The sequence below is a fragment of the Prunus mume genome, linkage group LG1, assembly GCF_029339155.1.
Source record: "Prunus mume cultivar Tortuosa linkage group LG1, ASM2933915v1, whole genome shotgun sequence".
NCBI lineage: Eukaryota > Viridiplantae > Streptophyta > Magnoliopsida > Rosales > Rosaceae > Prunus > Prunus mume.
The window spans coordinates 11521486-11539124 of NC_142698.1; the positions used below are offsets into that span (position 1 = coordinate 11521486).

Sequence of the window (17639 nt, forward strand, 5' to 3'; positions counted from 1 at the left end):
TATCAAAGGCACGTGACGACAACTCAAATTAATATTTAATTTCTAAATCAGTTCTGATTCTGAGTCATTTCTAAATCTCTACCATTTTAATAAACAAATGTCTAATTATTTAAGAAACATAATAATTAAAATAATACCTCATTAGAAAAAGTTAACAGATTAAATAGAAAATGTGAATAACAAAAATTCAAAAGACAGCCCAGCTAGTGCGGGAAGAAGGGATCGATGCAAGGGGTGGAATGAAGTAGGAGGTGAAGGCGAGATGGTGAGAGAGAGAAGAGGATAATGTACGTGTAGTAGAGGGTTTCCAATTTTCTTTATCCTTTTCCTTTTTTAAATAGCAATCAAAATAGGAATTGGAATCGTGAAATTTTTGTTTCCTTTCCTGGTTAAGAAAGGATACAAAAGTCTCTATATGTACAGACGCACCAACACACAAACACAATCAACAAACACCCTTCCTTTTACCAAAACACACAAACACAATCAACAGAAACCCTTCCTTTCAAAAGCAATCTCTTCCGATCCCATGGCTTTTTACAAGTGTCTTTTTTTACTCTCTCTCATGTTTAGCTCAGTTTCCGTCACCATGTCACAACAAGCTTGCACACCCCATGCAATCAACCAAAGAACATTCGATGCATGCCAAACTCTACGAGTTTTGAACTCGACAATCCACTGGAGTTATCACACATCCAAAGGTACCGTCGACGTGGCCTTCTCACAAACTGTAGTGAGCGACTCCAGATGGGTTGCATGGGCCATAAACCCTACCTCAACTGGCATGGTGGGCTCGCAAGCCATCGTTGCTTTCAGAAGAACCGACGGAACCTTGAACATTTACTCGTCGCCCATTAAAAGTTATGCAACTCGTTTGGAGCAAGGAAATCTTAGCTTCCCTTTGTTTGATGTCTCCGCCATCTATGAGAACAACCAGATCGTCATCTTCGCCACCATAGGGCTTCCCAACAACGTCAGCGTCGTCAACCATGTTTGGCAGCAAGGACCTTTGTCCGGAAACACACCGCAGATGCACTCGGTTTCTGGACCAAACGTTCAGTTGTTTGGAACTCTGGATTTTCTTTCTGGGAAAGTGGAAACAATCAAGAGGGCCACAAGTTCTGTGTTCAAAGTGAAGATTTCTCATGGAATTATTAATACCGTCAGTTGGGGCATACTGATGCCTGTTGGGGCTATTGTGGCAAGGCATTTCAAGGCAGCTGATCCAGCATGGTTTCATGTTCATAGGGCGTGTCAAATGCTGGGATATTTTGGTGGGGTTGCTGGGTTCGCAACAGGAGTTTGGCTCGGCCATAAATCTTCAGGGATTGAATATAAAGGGCACCGATGCATAGGCATCACTCTTATGGCTCTAGCTACCCTTCAGGTGTTTGTTGCTTTGTGCTTGAGGCCCAAGAAGACAGACAAGCGGAGGGTGTTTTGGAACTGGTTCCACTACCTGGTGGGTTACGGAACCATCGTTCTGGGCATTGTCAACATCCTCAAGGGCTTTGATATACTGCAGCCTGGAAAATTTTGGAAAATTTCTTACCTTATCACCATCATAGTGATAGGTTGTGTTGCCGTAATATTAGAAGGCTGGAAATGGCTTTCGCTTTGGAAAAGGAAGACGGCTCAAGCTGCAGAGGAGAAAATGGATATGCCAATCGAAGTTTGAAACGTTGTAATGAATAACATTTATAGTTTTGTTCTTAATTTCTTTATGCATATTTTTCTATTTAAAGTACAAATGAAAATAAATTGATATAATCGATATTTTAGACTATTTTGGTTCTAATTAATCAAGCATCCACAAAGAGTTCAAAACAAACCACCTTTAGCAAGGAAGGATGTTTTTTATTTATTTAATTTGTTGTCACAATCTTATGTGTATATGCTAATATTATTTTGTTTCTTGTATGCTTTAAATTAGCATATATACCTATTCAAAAAGATAATAATAACAATATTGCATCATGTATGCGCAAGAACGAGTATAGAAATACCAAATGTGCAAAGAGAAAGACTCAAGCTGGGCCTTTAACCTTGCTTTTTTTAACCCACCGAAAAAAACCTGCAGAGCATAACACATACATGGCAAGTGGAGTTTAAGATTGAAAGACGTGAACATTAGTTGAAGATTGAAAGACAGATACATGGCATGTGCAACTATATTAGTTAGTTATATAACATCCATGTTTTTTTTTTGTTTGCTTCTTTGTTGCAGTACATTTGATTTTGACGAGATGTTAGTACGTATGACAAATGTTCTGGAGGTTCAAAGCCGTCTTGTCTTAATTCACAAAGTCACATTGGTTTTCCATGTTGTTATTAAAACTATTTGATCAATGGTTTATCACTTTTTAAATGAGTCATTGATATAATTTCAAATGATTTATCACGTTTTTCATTTAAGGGTAAAACTGAAGTTGTTGTTCAATTCGATTATTATGAGTGCATATATATACATACGAGCATCATTTTATTGTATATGAATAATGCAAGGGACATCAAAATTGAGTACCAAATGATGTGGCATATTCCACATCAATTTTATATATTTTTTTATGAGTCATTAGTTTCTTTAGGTAAAATATTAAAAATTAAAGTAGAGTTAATTAACCTAGTCACACCACCACACTCCACCTATCACAACGTCACCTACCCAGATCTTCTCACAACCATCCTGCTAGGGGTGGGCATCCATACTTCTCACAACCATCCGATTAAGATCTGACCCACCGAAAAATGGCTCTTTGCTTGCCTTTCAATTTCTAAACGTTCGTGATTGTGTTTGTATTTTGTATATAAGATAAGTTTAACAAACCCTTTACAAAGTCACTTAGGTGTTGAATATTGAATTAGTTCAAGTTGTATCATTTATACCGAAATCGTACCGATACCGTAAAATTTGAAATATATATAGGCCGTTAATCATGATGGCGATGTAGAGTCTTAAATTGAAGAAATAAAACACATGATGGCGATGTAGAGTCTTGTAAAACACAATCAAAACTAAACCATGAATACGTTTCTTCTCTCTCCCGCAAAGCTCTCTGATATTAGTTTGTGTTATAGCACGAACTTCTTTCACTTAAAGTGAAAATTAAAACGTCGTACGTATATGTGCGCGTCAATGGTATCGTCAAGACTCATCCATAATAGAAAGGATCGTACAGTGATGGGAGAACGGGAACCTGGATTGGTTTTGTGACTAGTTGACCGTTGGGTTAATCCTTCATTATCCTTTCTTAAAAACGTAATGATTTTTATTTGATCAAGACATGCTGAAATTTGCTAAATGAAAAGTGATGAAGTGGAGTATGTCACGTCATTTGGGACTTAATTTTGGTGTCTCTAGCATTACTTGACAATAAGGCGACCAGTAACTCTCGAAACCCTCTAGCATTAATTTTGGTGCACAATTTTGGCGACTAGTAACTCTCTACAATGAGACATTGTCTGCAATAATGCCAAATTAGTTTTAATGAGGTCAGCCTAAAAATTATGTTCTAATCAAGCAGATCATGTTGTATTTTCTAATTAATTTGTTGTGACAATCTTATATTTATATGCTAATTTTATTTTGTTTCTTCTATGATTTACCTTTAAAATAAGTCAGCACACCTATTCAAGAAACAATAACAATATTGCATATAGAAATACCAATATCATCGTATTAAAGTAACTTTACCATATGGTTTACTTTTGTTCTTGTGCATGCGCAAGAAGACGTATAGAAGTATTAAAGTAACTTTACCATATGGTTTACTTTTGTTCTTGTGCATGCGCAAGAAGACGTATAGAAATACCAATATCATCGTATTAAAGTAATCATTTTACCATTTAGTTTATAGCATGCGGAAAATGTGATAGACTAATTGAAATAGAACTATCATTTCCACCAAGAAATGAAATTAACATGGGACCATTTCTTTACATGTGATAGCAGTTTATATACAATCAGACAATCAATTGCTTTAACATATAACACGTCTCCAAACATCAAACTCATACATACACCAAAATGATGCGAGTCATAAAGCTATAGCACAACATCAAACATCCAATTCACCAAAAATACTTAAATGTGTGAGATATTGAAAGCAATTAAAGGATAAATCTTAACGGTTCAATATAAAGGGCACTGATGCATAGGCATCACTCTTATTGTTCTAATTATTCAGGTGCTAGTTGCTTTGTGCTTGAGGCCGAAGAAGACAGACGACAAAAAAGTCTTATGGAATTGGAGCCTGGAAAAGTTTGGAAAATGTCTTACCTTATCACCATATAGGTTGTGTTGCCGTAATATTGGAAGCTTAGAAATGGATGCTTTTGACAAAGAAGACGACTCATGCTGCAAGTAAGAAAGATGTCCCAAGTGAAGTTTAAGTCCAAAATGTTTAGTTGTCATTAGATCTAGCTAGTCTCCTTGTTTGTTATTAGTTTTGTTCTTAATTTTGTATAAATTTAGTTAAAGGTTAATTTCAATTTGTCTTTGCATGCAATTGTACTTATAAGGCATATTTGTCTATACACTCTCAATTTTAATAATTAATTATCTCGTTAGTTGTCTATGTGGTAGCCTTGGATCCTACCTCTTCGCGTGATTCGAAGTCAGTTTGACGAAACATTATCTATTTTGAATTTGATTCTATCCTAGAATTAGGATACATTGTCCGAAAATGCCTAACTTTAAAACACACGAAAAGGTGGGACACATGGTTGCTACAAGGTCATTAATAGATCGATTAATTACTTAATTTGATGGAAACAAACTGATGTAGGCGCAATTTCCTATCCGAATCCAAGAAAATAACATTCAAAGCTGTATTGTCTTAATTCACAAAGTCACATTGGTTTTCCATGCTGTTATTAAAACTACTATGATCAATAGTTAATCACTTATTAAATGGGTAATTGATTTAATTCTTGAAACTCTTTTCTCTTATTTGATTTATCACGTTTTTCATTTCGGGGAAAAACTAAATTTATTAAATTTGATTATTGTGAGTGCACACATACGAGGATCATGTTATTGTATATCATTGACAACAGAAACCACCAGTAACTCTCTGCAATGAGACATTGTTTGCAATGATGCCAACTTAGTTTTATCTTTTAACGGGGTCATCCTAAAAATTATGTTCTAATCAAGCATCCACAAAAACAAACACCAACCAACTCAAAAAAAAAATTATGAGTCTGTTTCGCCTCCGGGATTGTCATATATGACAACCGATGTTGCTCGTGACATTTAAAATCCTTGGCCTTGTTTTTCCAACCTCGCCCTCAACTAATACTTAGTTAATGCCCTAAAGCCCTCGCTCGCGTTCGCCGAGATTCAGTGTCAAACAACTGCATTTTCTATTTAATTTGTTGTGACAATCTCATTTTATATGCTAATTTTATTTTGTTTATTCTATGGTTACCTTTAAAATAAGTCAGCGTACCCAATTAAGAAAAAAAATAACAATATTGCATATAGAATTACCAATATCATTTTATTAAAGTAATCATTTGGCCATTTAGTTTATTTTGTTTTTGTGCATAGGCAAGAACGCGTATAGAAATACCAATATTATCGTATTAATTTAAAGTTTTCATTTTACCATTTAGTTTATACAATGCCAAAAGTGTGATTGACTAAGTGAAATTAAACTATCATTTTCCCCAATAAATGAAATTAACATGGGACCATTTCTTATTGTGAGAATGTAAAGATAAAAAGTTATACATTGGAAAGTTGAGGAACCTAGCAAGAGCTTATAAGGAGTTGGGCTACTTCCTCCCATTGCCAATTGATTTTGGGGTGAAACCTCAACTTCCTTCATGGTATTAGAGCGGGTTAGCCCACGTGTGAAAGCCCAATTGCTACATGTGCTCCACGTAATCCAATATGTGTCGTCCACGTGTTAGGCTTGAAAATTCACCACACGTGTGGAAAGGCGTGTGAGAATGTGAATGTAAAAAGTCAGTGACTAATAAAAATGATTAGATATCAACAATATATAAGTCTCTGAATTAATAATATGGGACTATCACACTTATAAATACCATCTTGTATTAATTCACAAAGGCACAATTAATTCACAAAGGCATAATTTTGTATTAATTCAGAGCAAAAGACTCATAATTGTGTATTGATTACCTTGATTTTTTATTACAATGTAACAGTACAGCTTATATAGCTAATAACAGACTTAGAAACTAATAACCAAAACTTTAACAAACTAACAGACTAGAACACGTGCCATCCATGTGCTCTGCTGATCTGGACAATATGGTTATCAACAAATGCATTTGTTGTGTGTTATATTTGATTTTCTTGGGTTTCTTTTTACTTTCTAACTCTAATTAATTGTAATTCTTGACTTCTATAGTTTTTCCAATATTTATCTTTACTCCATTTTTCCTTTTTAACTTCAATCTTTTTATTCTTTCATTTATTGAGTTCTCTTACAGATTTTGTTATTAAATCGGCCATCAGTCAAGTAAATCTCCCAATACTAGCTATTTAGTTCTCTTTTGAGCAATGTATTATGATTTGATTCATATCAAGTTATTTCTTTGTAATTTATTGTACGATGCAAGTTATGATTTTGGAATATAACAATTAAATTATACAATAAAAAAATATTATGTTAATGTTCACGACTTAATCAGGCTAATAATGTTGATCCTCATTGAAAGAATTCCCGGATACGTCAATAGTTGTGTTGTTGTGAAATTGGAAGCATATAGATGGCTCTCCGTTTTGATAGGCTCAAGCCGAGGAGAAAACACATGTGCCAATTGAAGTTTGAGATATTGTAATAGATGTCCAAACATTTAACTCATTACTAGTTATAGTCCATGTTTGTTGATTCAATAGTTTTGTTATGCCTCTTTTGCTCCTAATTCACATTCTAAATTTCAACTTGTGTATAATTTCTGCCACCTACATGTAACAATCAAATAAATTTATCAATAAACAGTCTATCAATGTATGTGGTAAAAAATACCAAACAACTATTTACGCGTGCATGTGGTAAATAATCACTAAGCAACTGTGACAGTATACTTTTGTATGTAATAAAAAGATTACCAAACAAAAAATTACCAAGTTTAATATACTCCCCCAGAGTAAAATCTCTAATGATAAAGTGCAAAACGTATATTCTATAACATAATATTTCTGTCCTGCTTTAATACTAATATTAATAACTCAGTTGTAGTCGATTTTAAGCATCTTGTTAACTAGAAGCTTGCATCCTACAAAATCAAACCGCGGCGGCCTGGAGGTTGGGCAGTCGGTAAGAGAGAGAGAGCGAGAGAGATTTGGGCTTTTCATTGAAACTGTTCAGTTTTTCGTTGGGCTTTTCATTTTGCTAAGATATTTCAATCAACAAATACACGTACAGTACAGGCAAAGTTTAGCGAGTACAGGCAAGCAGTGCAGCAGCTATGCAAAAATTATTCTACATGTTAAATCTCATTACACAATTGCACAAATGAATACATGAAACTCCTTCCCAAGTTCCACTGCTTTATTGCAATCTGGGTGGTCTCGAAAGCCACATTGCACAAGGCAGCTTTCGAACCAAATAAAATTGATTAATCGATCGATTAATTAATTTGATGGATGGCACTGGAGTACGCAGGAAACGAGCAATTTCCTATCCACAAGGAAGGAGAAACTCTTTAGTTTTATTTTTTGACTGGAAAAACTAAAGGGTTTTTTCGCAGGATGTTATGATACAGGTAGAAGCAGCCCTGGCGCCGAAGAACTGGAAGGCCTTGTCTTCTATTACGCCTGCAGATACCCCTTCTCCTCCAAGTACGATATCACGGTTTCAGCCATCTCACCTGGGGGGACACAGTCCCTACCTTTCTGCTGCAATACTATCTGCAAGATGAAAGCACATTAGGAAAGAAAAAAACCAATTTAACACAAGGAAATTAAAGGCTTGATTTCGTTCATAAACACAAAGTAATGCTGCCCTACACAGATGTATGATTTCCTTTACAGACATACCTCACAATTTAATGGTGGCTCGTATGGATCATCAACCCCTGTAAAACCTGCAGAATGCCAAACAAATCATTCATCACTTATATGATTGGTGAGAACTAATTTACCTGGGGTTCGGGAAAGAAATAACACAGAAATGATAGATCCATTTAGCACTGCATCATCTTTAAACTTAAGCTCCTAGAGGATACCTTTGATTTTTCCAGCTCGAGCAAGCTTGTAAAGGCCCTTCGGGTCCCTATTCTCACACACATGGAGTGGCACGTCCATGAACACCTGCGAAATGTGAGGTTTGTCAGGTCATCACTGGAAACAAAGAGCCTCTTGCCTTTTGTCACATTGTGGTGCTAATAGCAAACTAAATTCACTACCTATATTTTTGGATTGAATCCATTCCTCATATTAAAGACATCACATACCTCAATAAAATCCCCTTCAGGAAATAATGCACGGCAGACATCTCGGTCCTTTCTGTATGGAGATATTAAACTAGCAATACATATGATGCCAGCATCCGCAAAGAGCTTAGCTACCTCAGCTATTTTTTATTTTTTATTTTTTTTTGGTGAAGAATTAAATCAGTAAAAGAAAATATAAGAAAATAAATGGAAAAGTCAATAAATTCTAACTACAAAAATACCCACCAATTCTTCGTATGTTCTCTGCACGATCTTCTGCTTTGAAACTAAGATCACGATTTAGACCATGCCGAACATTGTCACCATCAAGGATGTAGGTCAGCTTTCCTCTCATATGCAAGCCTTGACTCAAAGCACATGCCACAGTGCTTTTTCCTAAAATTAGAGACCAGGATATGAGAGTGTGGGTTATAAGGTGAAGACTACAGAGTAACAAATTGAACAGGAAGAATCCGCAATCAGAGTCAAACAAAGTTGCACCAAAAGTCATAAGCAATACAAAAATGTCTATATCTAGAAGGTCTTCCAATTGATGGAGATGGTTAATGCGTTAGCTTTCTTCTTTCATAGTTCCTCCTTTATAGTGTACCATCTAGTCAACACTCTGATTGATCTTAAATATGACAATTATCATGCAAGATATCAACATGTATGTTTCCTTTGCTCATCCGGCCTTGAATAGTTTGTTTGAGCATTGCGTAACGATGACATTCATAAATCAAGGAACAAATAATATTTTTATTAAAATGGGGACAAATATTTGTAATTATCTAATTAACACTATTTCAGATGCATTTATTAACTATAGTTTTGATATTCACGAATAGCTCCACCAACATAAAATCAGTAAAATGGGCCATGATGTAGCAACAGCAAGCTCAGTTGGACAAGGCTCTCCTCTGTTTAGATGTGAAATTAAAATAGCTCTAAAGAAATTCATAAGATTAATTGCTCGGTGTAAAAAAATTTACACAAATAAATTCCTGTTAAGTATGATGAGACTTAAAAACAAATGAAAAAGCTTATGATGCACTGTTCTATGATTATACCATTTATCTGTATTCATAGTTGAATATCAAGGATCCTGATAGAGACATGAATGAAGAATATTGAACCCTGTGAAAACATGAGTTTGGGTCATGCATAAACAATTAAGGATGAAAAGGGTACAACTGACTTGGGCATGGATAACCTCAATTGTTTTAATCAAAGAATTAGCACTTGAAGAGGCTATAACTTTTAGCCAAAAACAAAATTACAGGTACTTAGTTGTGTTACATAATATTAATGTAATCAAGCTAAGGTATAATAACAATACTACAGCTAAGAAGCAGCAGAGATGGGTAGCAAAGGAAAGCACACAGAAAGAGATCTGTAGCTACTAAGTGATATCTTTCTAACCCATTGTGTGTGTTTGTGTTCGTGTGTGCATGTGTATGAGAGAGAACAGGAGAAGTCTACATTCATAGTATGTCAACTTCCTTTCTTTATCCTCTTTTGACATATTTCTTGAAAGGGAAAGCTGAGGTCAAATGATGGCACCACCTTTCATGTAGGTATCATCACCTTGCCTTCTGGTTATTGAGATGTATAATTCCAGAAGGGTTATACCAGCAGCATGATTACTGCTATGCAAGTATAACTACAAATCACAAATTCCCATATCAAAATATGCACACAAGAAAATGAAATGAAATAATTTTTGCATGAGTTATTAAATAACAAAAGAGCTAAAACTTCATGTGTGCATATACAATAACAATTACAGAGTTGCTAACGGAGACGCGGATTAGCCTTTCATATAGCAAAAGTGAATAGAAAGAAACAAACCTGAACCACTAAGACCAGTAATCCATATGGCACAGCCTTTCTGCTGAAGTAAATGTTGCCTATCAAGTTTCTCCACTGGGCTTTTATGCCACACAATGTTTGTTGGATTCTCCATGGTTGACATCTGGCGCAGATTTCTACCTAGTTAGATGGTTGGTTTCAATTAGAACCCTAAATCCATCCATTGAAGAACACTAGGTTTCCTGATAAACCATAGCTTAACTAACAACATTCTAGAACAATAACAATATTCATCCTCAAGGGCTGAGAATTTTGCTTCAGCTGAAGTTTAACACCCATATATTTCATCAAAGTGTCAATAGCATATAAAATGATTAATTCTGCTCATAGCCTCCATAATCTAAAAGCACCGATCCTTAATCAATTTTCTTTACGAGAATTGAAAAGAAAAAAAATTCTACAAAAAGAAAAAACCTCAAATATTCACCAGATCTGTCATCAGAAAACAGGTACTTTGAGGCTCAAAGAAATATGAACATTCAATATACCATATTCAATTCAAGGCCAATTTATAACCAACACCGCAAGAAACCCACAATAACTGAAAATAAATAAATAAATAAGCAAGGTTTTTATGGTTGCTGAATCATCAACCTTGTGCGACGGACTTGAAATGCTTTAATTGTGCTCAATATGGGCCGCTGGTGGCACTGAGGAGAGTTGGCAGCATGAATGTTGTATACAGAAGATGAAGATACAAAGACGGGTTGACCAAAGTAATGACAGTATGGCATAGGAGAAGAAGAAGAAGAAGAAGAAGAAGAAGAAAGTATAAACTAATCACTAATCACTAACAAGCACTAAGACTCAGCCCACCATAAAAACAAACTAAGTATGAGTCCATAACCAATCATTTAACCCACCTTCCTCGTCCATTTTATTCAAAAAAGTATTTTTTTTTTTTTAAAGTCAATTTTGCTGTTACAAGGGAATTTTGCTCTAGAATCTACTTTTCTCCCCCACCCAATTCTCACCCAAGGCTCAAGGCCAAAAAGAAAAAGTAATTTACGAAATACCAAACATATCTTTAAAAATTAAAAAAAACAGAGAGAAACATTCAAAACTCCTGACTCTAAATTGAAACAGCAAAATGCCCAAATAAATGTTTCATTAATTAGAAAGAAAAAAATCCAAAAGGATAAATGTTGCTTCCACAATGCAAGCCAAACATTACAACTGGCATCAAATTTTAAAAAAAAAACAGAGAGAACTTGAAATTGAAGAGAGTGGTACCAGAAATGGCGGCGCAATCATTCCTCAAAGAAACGCTAGAGTCCTCCATTGCCTTAATCGGTCTCAAAAACGTGGATCCAATCGCATTGCTTCCCTTCACCCTTAAAAAACCTAGCTTCGCCACCGACAACGACTGCACCGCCAACGGTCCAGATTCATCGCCCCGCGGCGGGCCAAAAATCAACGGTGGCGGTCCTTTCACCACAGCACTCATTAATTACCAAAACGCCAAGATCAAAAGCAAGCAATTTCTCAACAACCCGGCTTTTTAATTACGTATGTTTGTGCTTTTGGATTTTTTTAGTGCTTTGGTAAAATTAGAGAGCCGTGGAAAGCTCACATGGAGAGGGAGGTTGACTGGTTGTGCGCGAGAGGAAGTGTATGGTTAGCGAGATACGTATTGTTGAAACCAATGGCTCTGCTTCCATTTCTGAGCTTCTCTTCTCTACTTGTAGACAGGCTTGTAGGAGATGTAACAGAGAGCTCAGAGAGAAACGCAGTAGTGCTGCACAGCAAGGTTTATCGAGGGAAGGAAGTGTAGTGCCACGCGCTCTTATACAGAGTGGTGCTAAGCTTGAGACCAGTTATAATTCGCCACGTGTTTCTTTGCTGGCAAAGATTTTACACGTGTTGTTTCTTTGGGAGTCCACTGGGACTCCGTGGCGTACACGTCCCTTCCATATTCTTTGTCAGTTTTTAAGATGTAAAAGTAAATGAACTAAAAAATTATACCTACTTATACATTAATATAATTATTTACTATTTGTTTGTAGGGTTCATTTTGCTTACGATATTAAAATTAAATAATTGATATTAATGTGTGAGATAAAACATAATAGTAAATAATGACAACCAATGAGAAAATGCATATGTAAAAATAATGTTTTGTGATGGTTACCTAAATTAAATAATTTCTCACTTCTATTTGGTGAATAATTATTTCCAACTTTACCATCAAATGTCAATCAGCACCTTTAAAAAAGAAGAAAAAACACACGGCCAAGATCAATCACTTTCAGCCCTTACGTGGAGCCAAAAACAAGGCCCACCCCCGCCAATAATCTGTTTGTATTGTACGTAATATATTATTCAAAGCACACATCTGTTACGCACTGTCGCGCCCGCTCCTCCAATCCGCCATCTCTGTGATCCAGTGGTTCGCATAGTCAGCGCCACCAATGATTTCGCGCAATGTTGCGTACCCCAATACCCCATAGTAATCGTCACTTGACTCACTTGACACTTGGTTCAGTTTTTTGTTGATTTATAATCAAAAGCAGATATGCATGGCCTCAATGGCAGGGGTTTGAAATCCGTTGGACGTACTTTGTGGTCAGGGACAAATCAAACTTCTAGCGGAGATTAATCTCACCCTTCGAGTATAGGGACATTTCGTGATATTTACTAAAAAAACAGACATAAATAAGACGTCGACCAAACTTATCCCTATCATAAGTGGCACAAAATATTTGGCCCAAGTACCTCAAATTGATATTTTTGTATGTTTGCGAGTTTGGTGGCAATTGACATAGAAGCCACTAGGTGTTGTTGGCTCTCTTTTTGTGAATGTGATTAATCCAAACCAATCCTCTTATCATATTCGTCAAACATGAATTATGCATATAGTTTCACTTTCATGACTTATTTATTGGATATTATTTTGCTCTTTTCCTATTTGTGTACTCAATTGTTGTTTAATGCTAGGTTCCTTAGGCGTGGGAGTTTCAGTTGTAAGCTATGTGAGACGTCAATGAATAAAAAAAATGAAAATAACTATTCTTAAATCCCTATCAAGGTAAAGTTGTAGAGATCAAGTCTCCTCAATTAGCCTTCTTTCTAAGTTTTCTTTCATTATATTCAGCATAGGCTTCTCAAGGGAAAAAATAATAATAATAAACCCAGTATGTACCTCATTTCTCACTTTTATAAATCATAGATTGACGCATTATAAATCTAACCATTCTTCATTTTCTCTCCAAAGAAACCCTAGCCACTCTCTCCCTCTGTGATTCCTAAAGGAAAACTCCATAGAGGGGGGAGGAGGAAGAAGCGTCACTGCCCCTCCTCCCCCTCCCTTCTTCTCGTCTTTTTCTTTTAGGTTAGTGCAAAAGTCCACTGGGGCGTTTTTAAAAAAAACCCCTTGTGGTGGTTTCTTTTGAGCCATGGTTAGATTAAAGTTCCCCATCACCCATTTTAGTATATGTTCTCAATCAAATCCTGCTCCCAAATCCCGCTCCCTGACATCGCTCATGTTCTCTAAATTTGATTATACATCATTTTTTACGGAGGTTGCTACAAATGACCCAATTATTCTTTGGCAAAGTTGTTTTCGTTTATTTGTTGCTCTTATGCGTAGGTGGATCATTGAGAATCATATTTTCCCCAGATCTGTTACGGATGCAATGGTGGGTTAGGGTTCGTGTAGGCTTATGGGTTGTTTTAGAGTTTTGGTTATGTTAGGTTTGTGGGCTTTGTTTGGGCTTTTGATTAACTGGTTCAGTTTTTTGTTGATTTATAATCAAAAGCAAACATGAATGGCTTCAATGGTAGGGATTTGAAACTCGTTGGATGTACTTTGTGGCTAAGGGCAAGTCAAACTCCTAGCGGAGATTAATCTCACCTTTCGAGTGTGGGGACACCTCGTGATATTTACCCAAAAAAATAGACATGCAAGTGGCACAAAACATTTGGCTCAAGTACCTAAATTGACATTTTTGTATGTTTTCGAGTTTGGTGGTAATTGATGTAGAAGCCACTATGTGTTGTTGGCTCTTTTTTGTGTGAATGTAATTAATCAAAACCAATCCTCTTATCCTATTCGTCAAACATTAATTATGCAAATAGTTTCACTTTCACTTTCACTATCATGACTTATTTGTTAGATATTATTTCATTCTTTTCCTATTCGTGTATGCGATTGTTGTTTAACTTTATGTCTTTTCTTTTGTTTGTTAGGTTCCTTAGGCATGGGAGTTTCAGTTGTAAGCTATGTGAGACGTCAATGAATAAAAAAATGAAAATACTATAAGTTCTATCATGTATTTGAATCTCAAATACTAACCTTGATCAGACATTGTGAATAAGGATCTTCTTCTCCTACTTGGCTCTTTTTCTCTATCTTTGAATAGGGTGAGTTTTCTGTTATGAGTGTGTTTTAGCCGATAGGGAAGGGCCATATTTATAAGCATCTGTTCCAATACCTTACCCATCAAGAAGTACGTGAACAGATTCTGTTTGCTTAGGAATATGATGTTTTTAATCCATATAGAATTAGGAATCCTTAAGATACTTTTATCTAAATGTAGACGCACTATTTGATTGAGTATCCTACTAGCATTAGGATTAATACTTCCTGATCAATTAGAGCTCCTCCAAACCAAATATGATTAGAAGACCACAACTTAGAACTAAGACATAGATTTGTCTTACAGTCTCCCACTTGGTCAAATAATCACTAAGGAAAACTCGTATTGATCACTTTAAGGCCTTGTGAAAATATATCCAGATAAAACTCCCACTAAGCCACTATCAATAAAGACAAATTATAAGAGAATATCAAGACTTATTGATCATACAGTTATCAAAGTCTTTATAATCACACTTAAAACTCTTCAACACCACATAAGGCTTCGATCAAGATTAAAACTGTAGAATGTAGATGACCTTACTGAAAATGCTTTAAACAAAAGTCATCTAATTTCTTTGTCCTTGTAAATGACTACCAAGGTCTCAATTTGCATAACCAAAATAGCAAACTTTCATGAATACAATCCTCTCATGGCTACCTTAAATGCATGCTATGCCATCCACTTATATTCAAGTAATCACATGTGCATATAAACTAGATTGCATAAATATACTATATTTGAATCTTTAAACTGAAAATCATCCAAATTAAAACACCACTTTATGAATTTAAATAGAAAATAGCAAAACTAGTTAAACTACCAAAACTTGATAATGAAAAAAACTCCCACTGTTTTAGTCATCCAAATGAACTGTCAATCCCATGCTAGTCACATGTTTGTGAAAAACAACATTTGGTAACCCCTTAGTAAGTGGATTTGCAACCATTTCATTTGTGCCAATGTGCTCCAACATAGTATGCCTATCTCTAATCTTTTCTTTGACAACAAAGAATTTAAATTCTAGAATTCTTGATGCCTTCGTTCTTTTATTCCCTTTTGCAAAAAGTTGTGCTGCACTGTTATCATTCCAAAGTTGTATAGGTCGTTGAATTTATTCAACCACACCCAAATTAGTGATAAAGTTCTTTAACCACATAGCTTGATCAGTCTTTGGTGCTTGATCAGTACTAAATTTATCTCCCTTCGAAATAGGGACATCTGACCCTGCATAGCCTTGCATGTTAAACCTTTTGAGTATCTTTTCTATATAAGTCTTTTGTGATAATCCCAAAAAAATCTCTTTCTATTTATGCTAATTTCGATTCCCAAAACGTATGAAGGCTTCTCCTAAATCTATCATGTCAAAATGTTTAGCCATAAATGCCGAAATGTTTAGCCTAAATGCAATCGTGTAACATGGACATGTTAGTGCAAGCTAGTAGAATGTCATCTACATAAAGAATCAGAATTATGAAATGACTCTCACTCATCTTCATGTAAATGCACTCATCTAAGACATTCTCTGTAAAACCATATAGTTTAACAACTTCATTGAATCTTATATACCACTGTCTAAATGCTTGTTTTAGACCATAGATTGATTTGCACAACTTGCAAACCAGATTTTCTCCCTTATCTTGATGAAACCTTTTGGATGTTGCATATAAATTTATTCCTCCAAGTTTCCATTCAAGAAAGTAGTCTTAACATCCATTTGATGCAAGTGTAAATCAAAATGAGCTACTAGAGCCACGATCACTCGAAATGAGCCTTTTGTTGAGACAAGTGAATAGGTTTCATTGAAATCAATTCCTTCTTTCTGTGTGAACCCCTTCAGCAACCAATTTAGCCTTGTACCTATCTATCTGTCCCTTTGAAATTCTCTTCGTTTTGAACACCCACTATCACACCCCAATTTTTATTATTATTATTATTATTTTTTGGGAGTGTGAGGTAAAAGAAAAATTAAAACTAAAAATTTAAATATCAAGAAACACGAAAATTGAACATAAACTTCTATTTAAGTCAAAGTAATTTAGATTGTAATTTTACAAGCAAAATAACAAGAAAGTAACAAACTTTCAACAAAACATTCAAAACTATCCACAACCCGTTCTTCTTGTTTCTTAAGCAAAAACTAAACTTTATATTCAAAGCCTGCAATATACTCAATAAGGGGTGAGCATTACATGCTCAGTAGGGGTCCTATGTTTTATATAATTAGTGAGATTCATAATGTAAAATTTATGCAATGCATGAATGAACTTCATTTCTACCCAACCCGTTAATCTATATAATAGGGCAAGCAAATCTGCATGTCTCATACTATGCATTTTATCATTGTGATTCTGAATGCCCCATTATATAAACTAACACCCATTTCAATCATTCCATAATTTCCCTTTTGCTAGTCATATTGTCTAACCATTGATCTCCAAGCCCAAATCACCTAATCAACAATTATACCGCTGATTTCCTAATCTATTGTGCACACGGACTCGCCTGAACTTGGTCTCTACAATGGTTAGACTTAACTGCACAAAAGATTCTTCCCATTATCCTATTTTTCATAATTTCTTTATCAACCCAAAAATTCCAAACACCACTGACAACATATGAATATGTCAATATTAATCAAATTATAATGATAATTGACAACATGTATACATCCAATATCAAGGATAACAATCAAATAATATAACCAAGCATAATATAGTATTTACAATAATAATCAAATAATATTACCAAGTATTATATAGTATTTATAATATTTAATTAAATCAATGTATGCAAAACCTCCCTAAGAAAAACCCCTACCTCAAATCCAAAGCTATTGTATAACTCCCAGTTGTAAGTTCAAATACTTTGCTTCTCCAAAATCTCACCACACTTAGTTCTCTTATTTTCTTTTGTCTACGATTTTTTGTAAACTACTATAACTTGAAGAACCTATGATCCAATAACTATTAGGTCGGGCTATTTATAGTAAGCTAG

The 17639-nt window shown here is 35.1% G+C and overlaps 1 protein-coding gene and 1 pseudogene across 9 annotated transcripts; one reads left to right on the forward strand and one right to left on the reverse strand.

Moving 5' to 3' along the window:
* The first annotated feature begins 503 nt into the window (after window positions 1-503).
* LOC103336852 (cytochrome b561 and DOMON domain-containing protein At5g47530 pseudogene) lies at window positions 504-1801 on the forward strand (annotated as a pseudogene).
* A 5635-nt stretch (window positions 1802-7436) lies between these two features.
* APK4 (adenosine-5'-phosphosulfate (APS) kinase 4) lies at window positions 7437-12037 on the reverse strand. Of its 9 annotated transcripts, none has more exons than XM_016795225.2 (8): window positions 11518-12037; window positions 10264-10400; window positions 9979-10075; window positions 8659-8808; window positions 8434-8552; window positions 8206-8290; window positions 8018-8064; window positions 7437-7888 (listed from the first exon to the last, which is right to left on the reverse strand). In XM_016795225.2, the coding sequence occupies exons 1-8, from the start codon at window positions 11729-11731 to the stop codon at window positions 7790-7792; spliced, it is 948 nt and encodes a 315-aa protein (XP_016650711.2). In that variant the 5' UTR covers window positions 11732-12037; the 3' UTR covers window positions 7437-7789. The 9 variants fall into 9 exon arrangements, with proteins under 9 accessions (XP_016650711.2, XP_008237961.2, XP_088899940.1 ...); XM_008239739.3 differs by having other exon boundaries at window positions 10264-10404; window positions 11518-12035; XM_089043814.1 differs by lacking the exon at window positions 11518-12037 and adding an exon at window positions 10879-11492 and having other exon boundaries at window positions 10264-10387.
* Between the last annotated feature and the right edge of the window lie 5602 nt (window positions 12038-17639).

Excerpts from the sequence above, each read along its gene's own strand:
- APK4 (XM_016795225.2), bottom strand. The coding sequence starts at position 11,731 with ATGAGTGCTGTGGTGAAAGGACCGCCACCGTTGATTTTTGGCCCGCCG. Across the intron at positions 10,401-11,517 it reads TGATTGCGCCGCCATTTCTG|AAATCTGCGCCAGATGTCAA; the intron begins GTACCACTCTCT and ends CTAACTAGGTAG. Across the intron at positions 8,291-8,433 it reads CTGAAGGGGATTTTATTGAG|GTGTTCATGGACGTGCCACT; the intron begins GTATGTGATGTC and ends CACATTTCGCAG.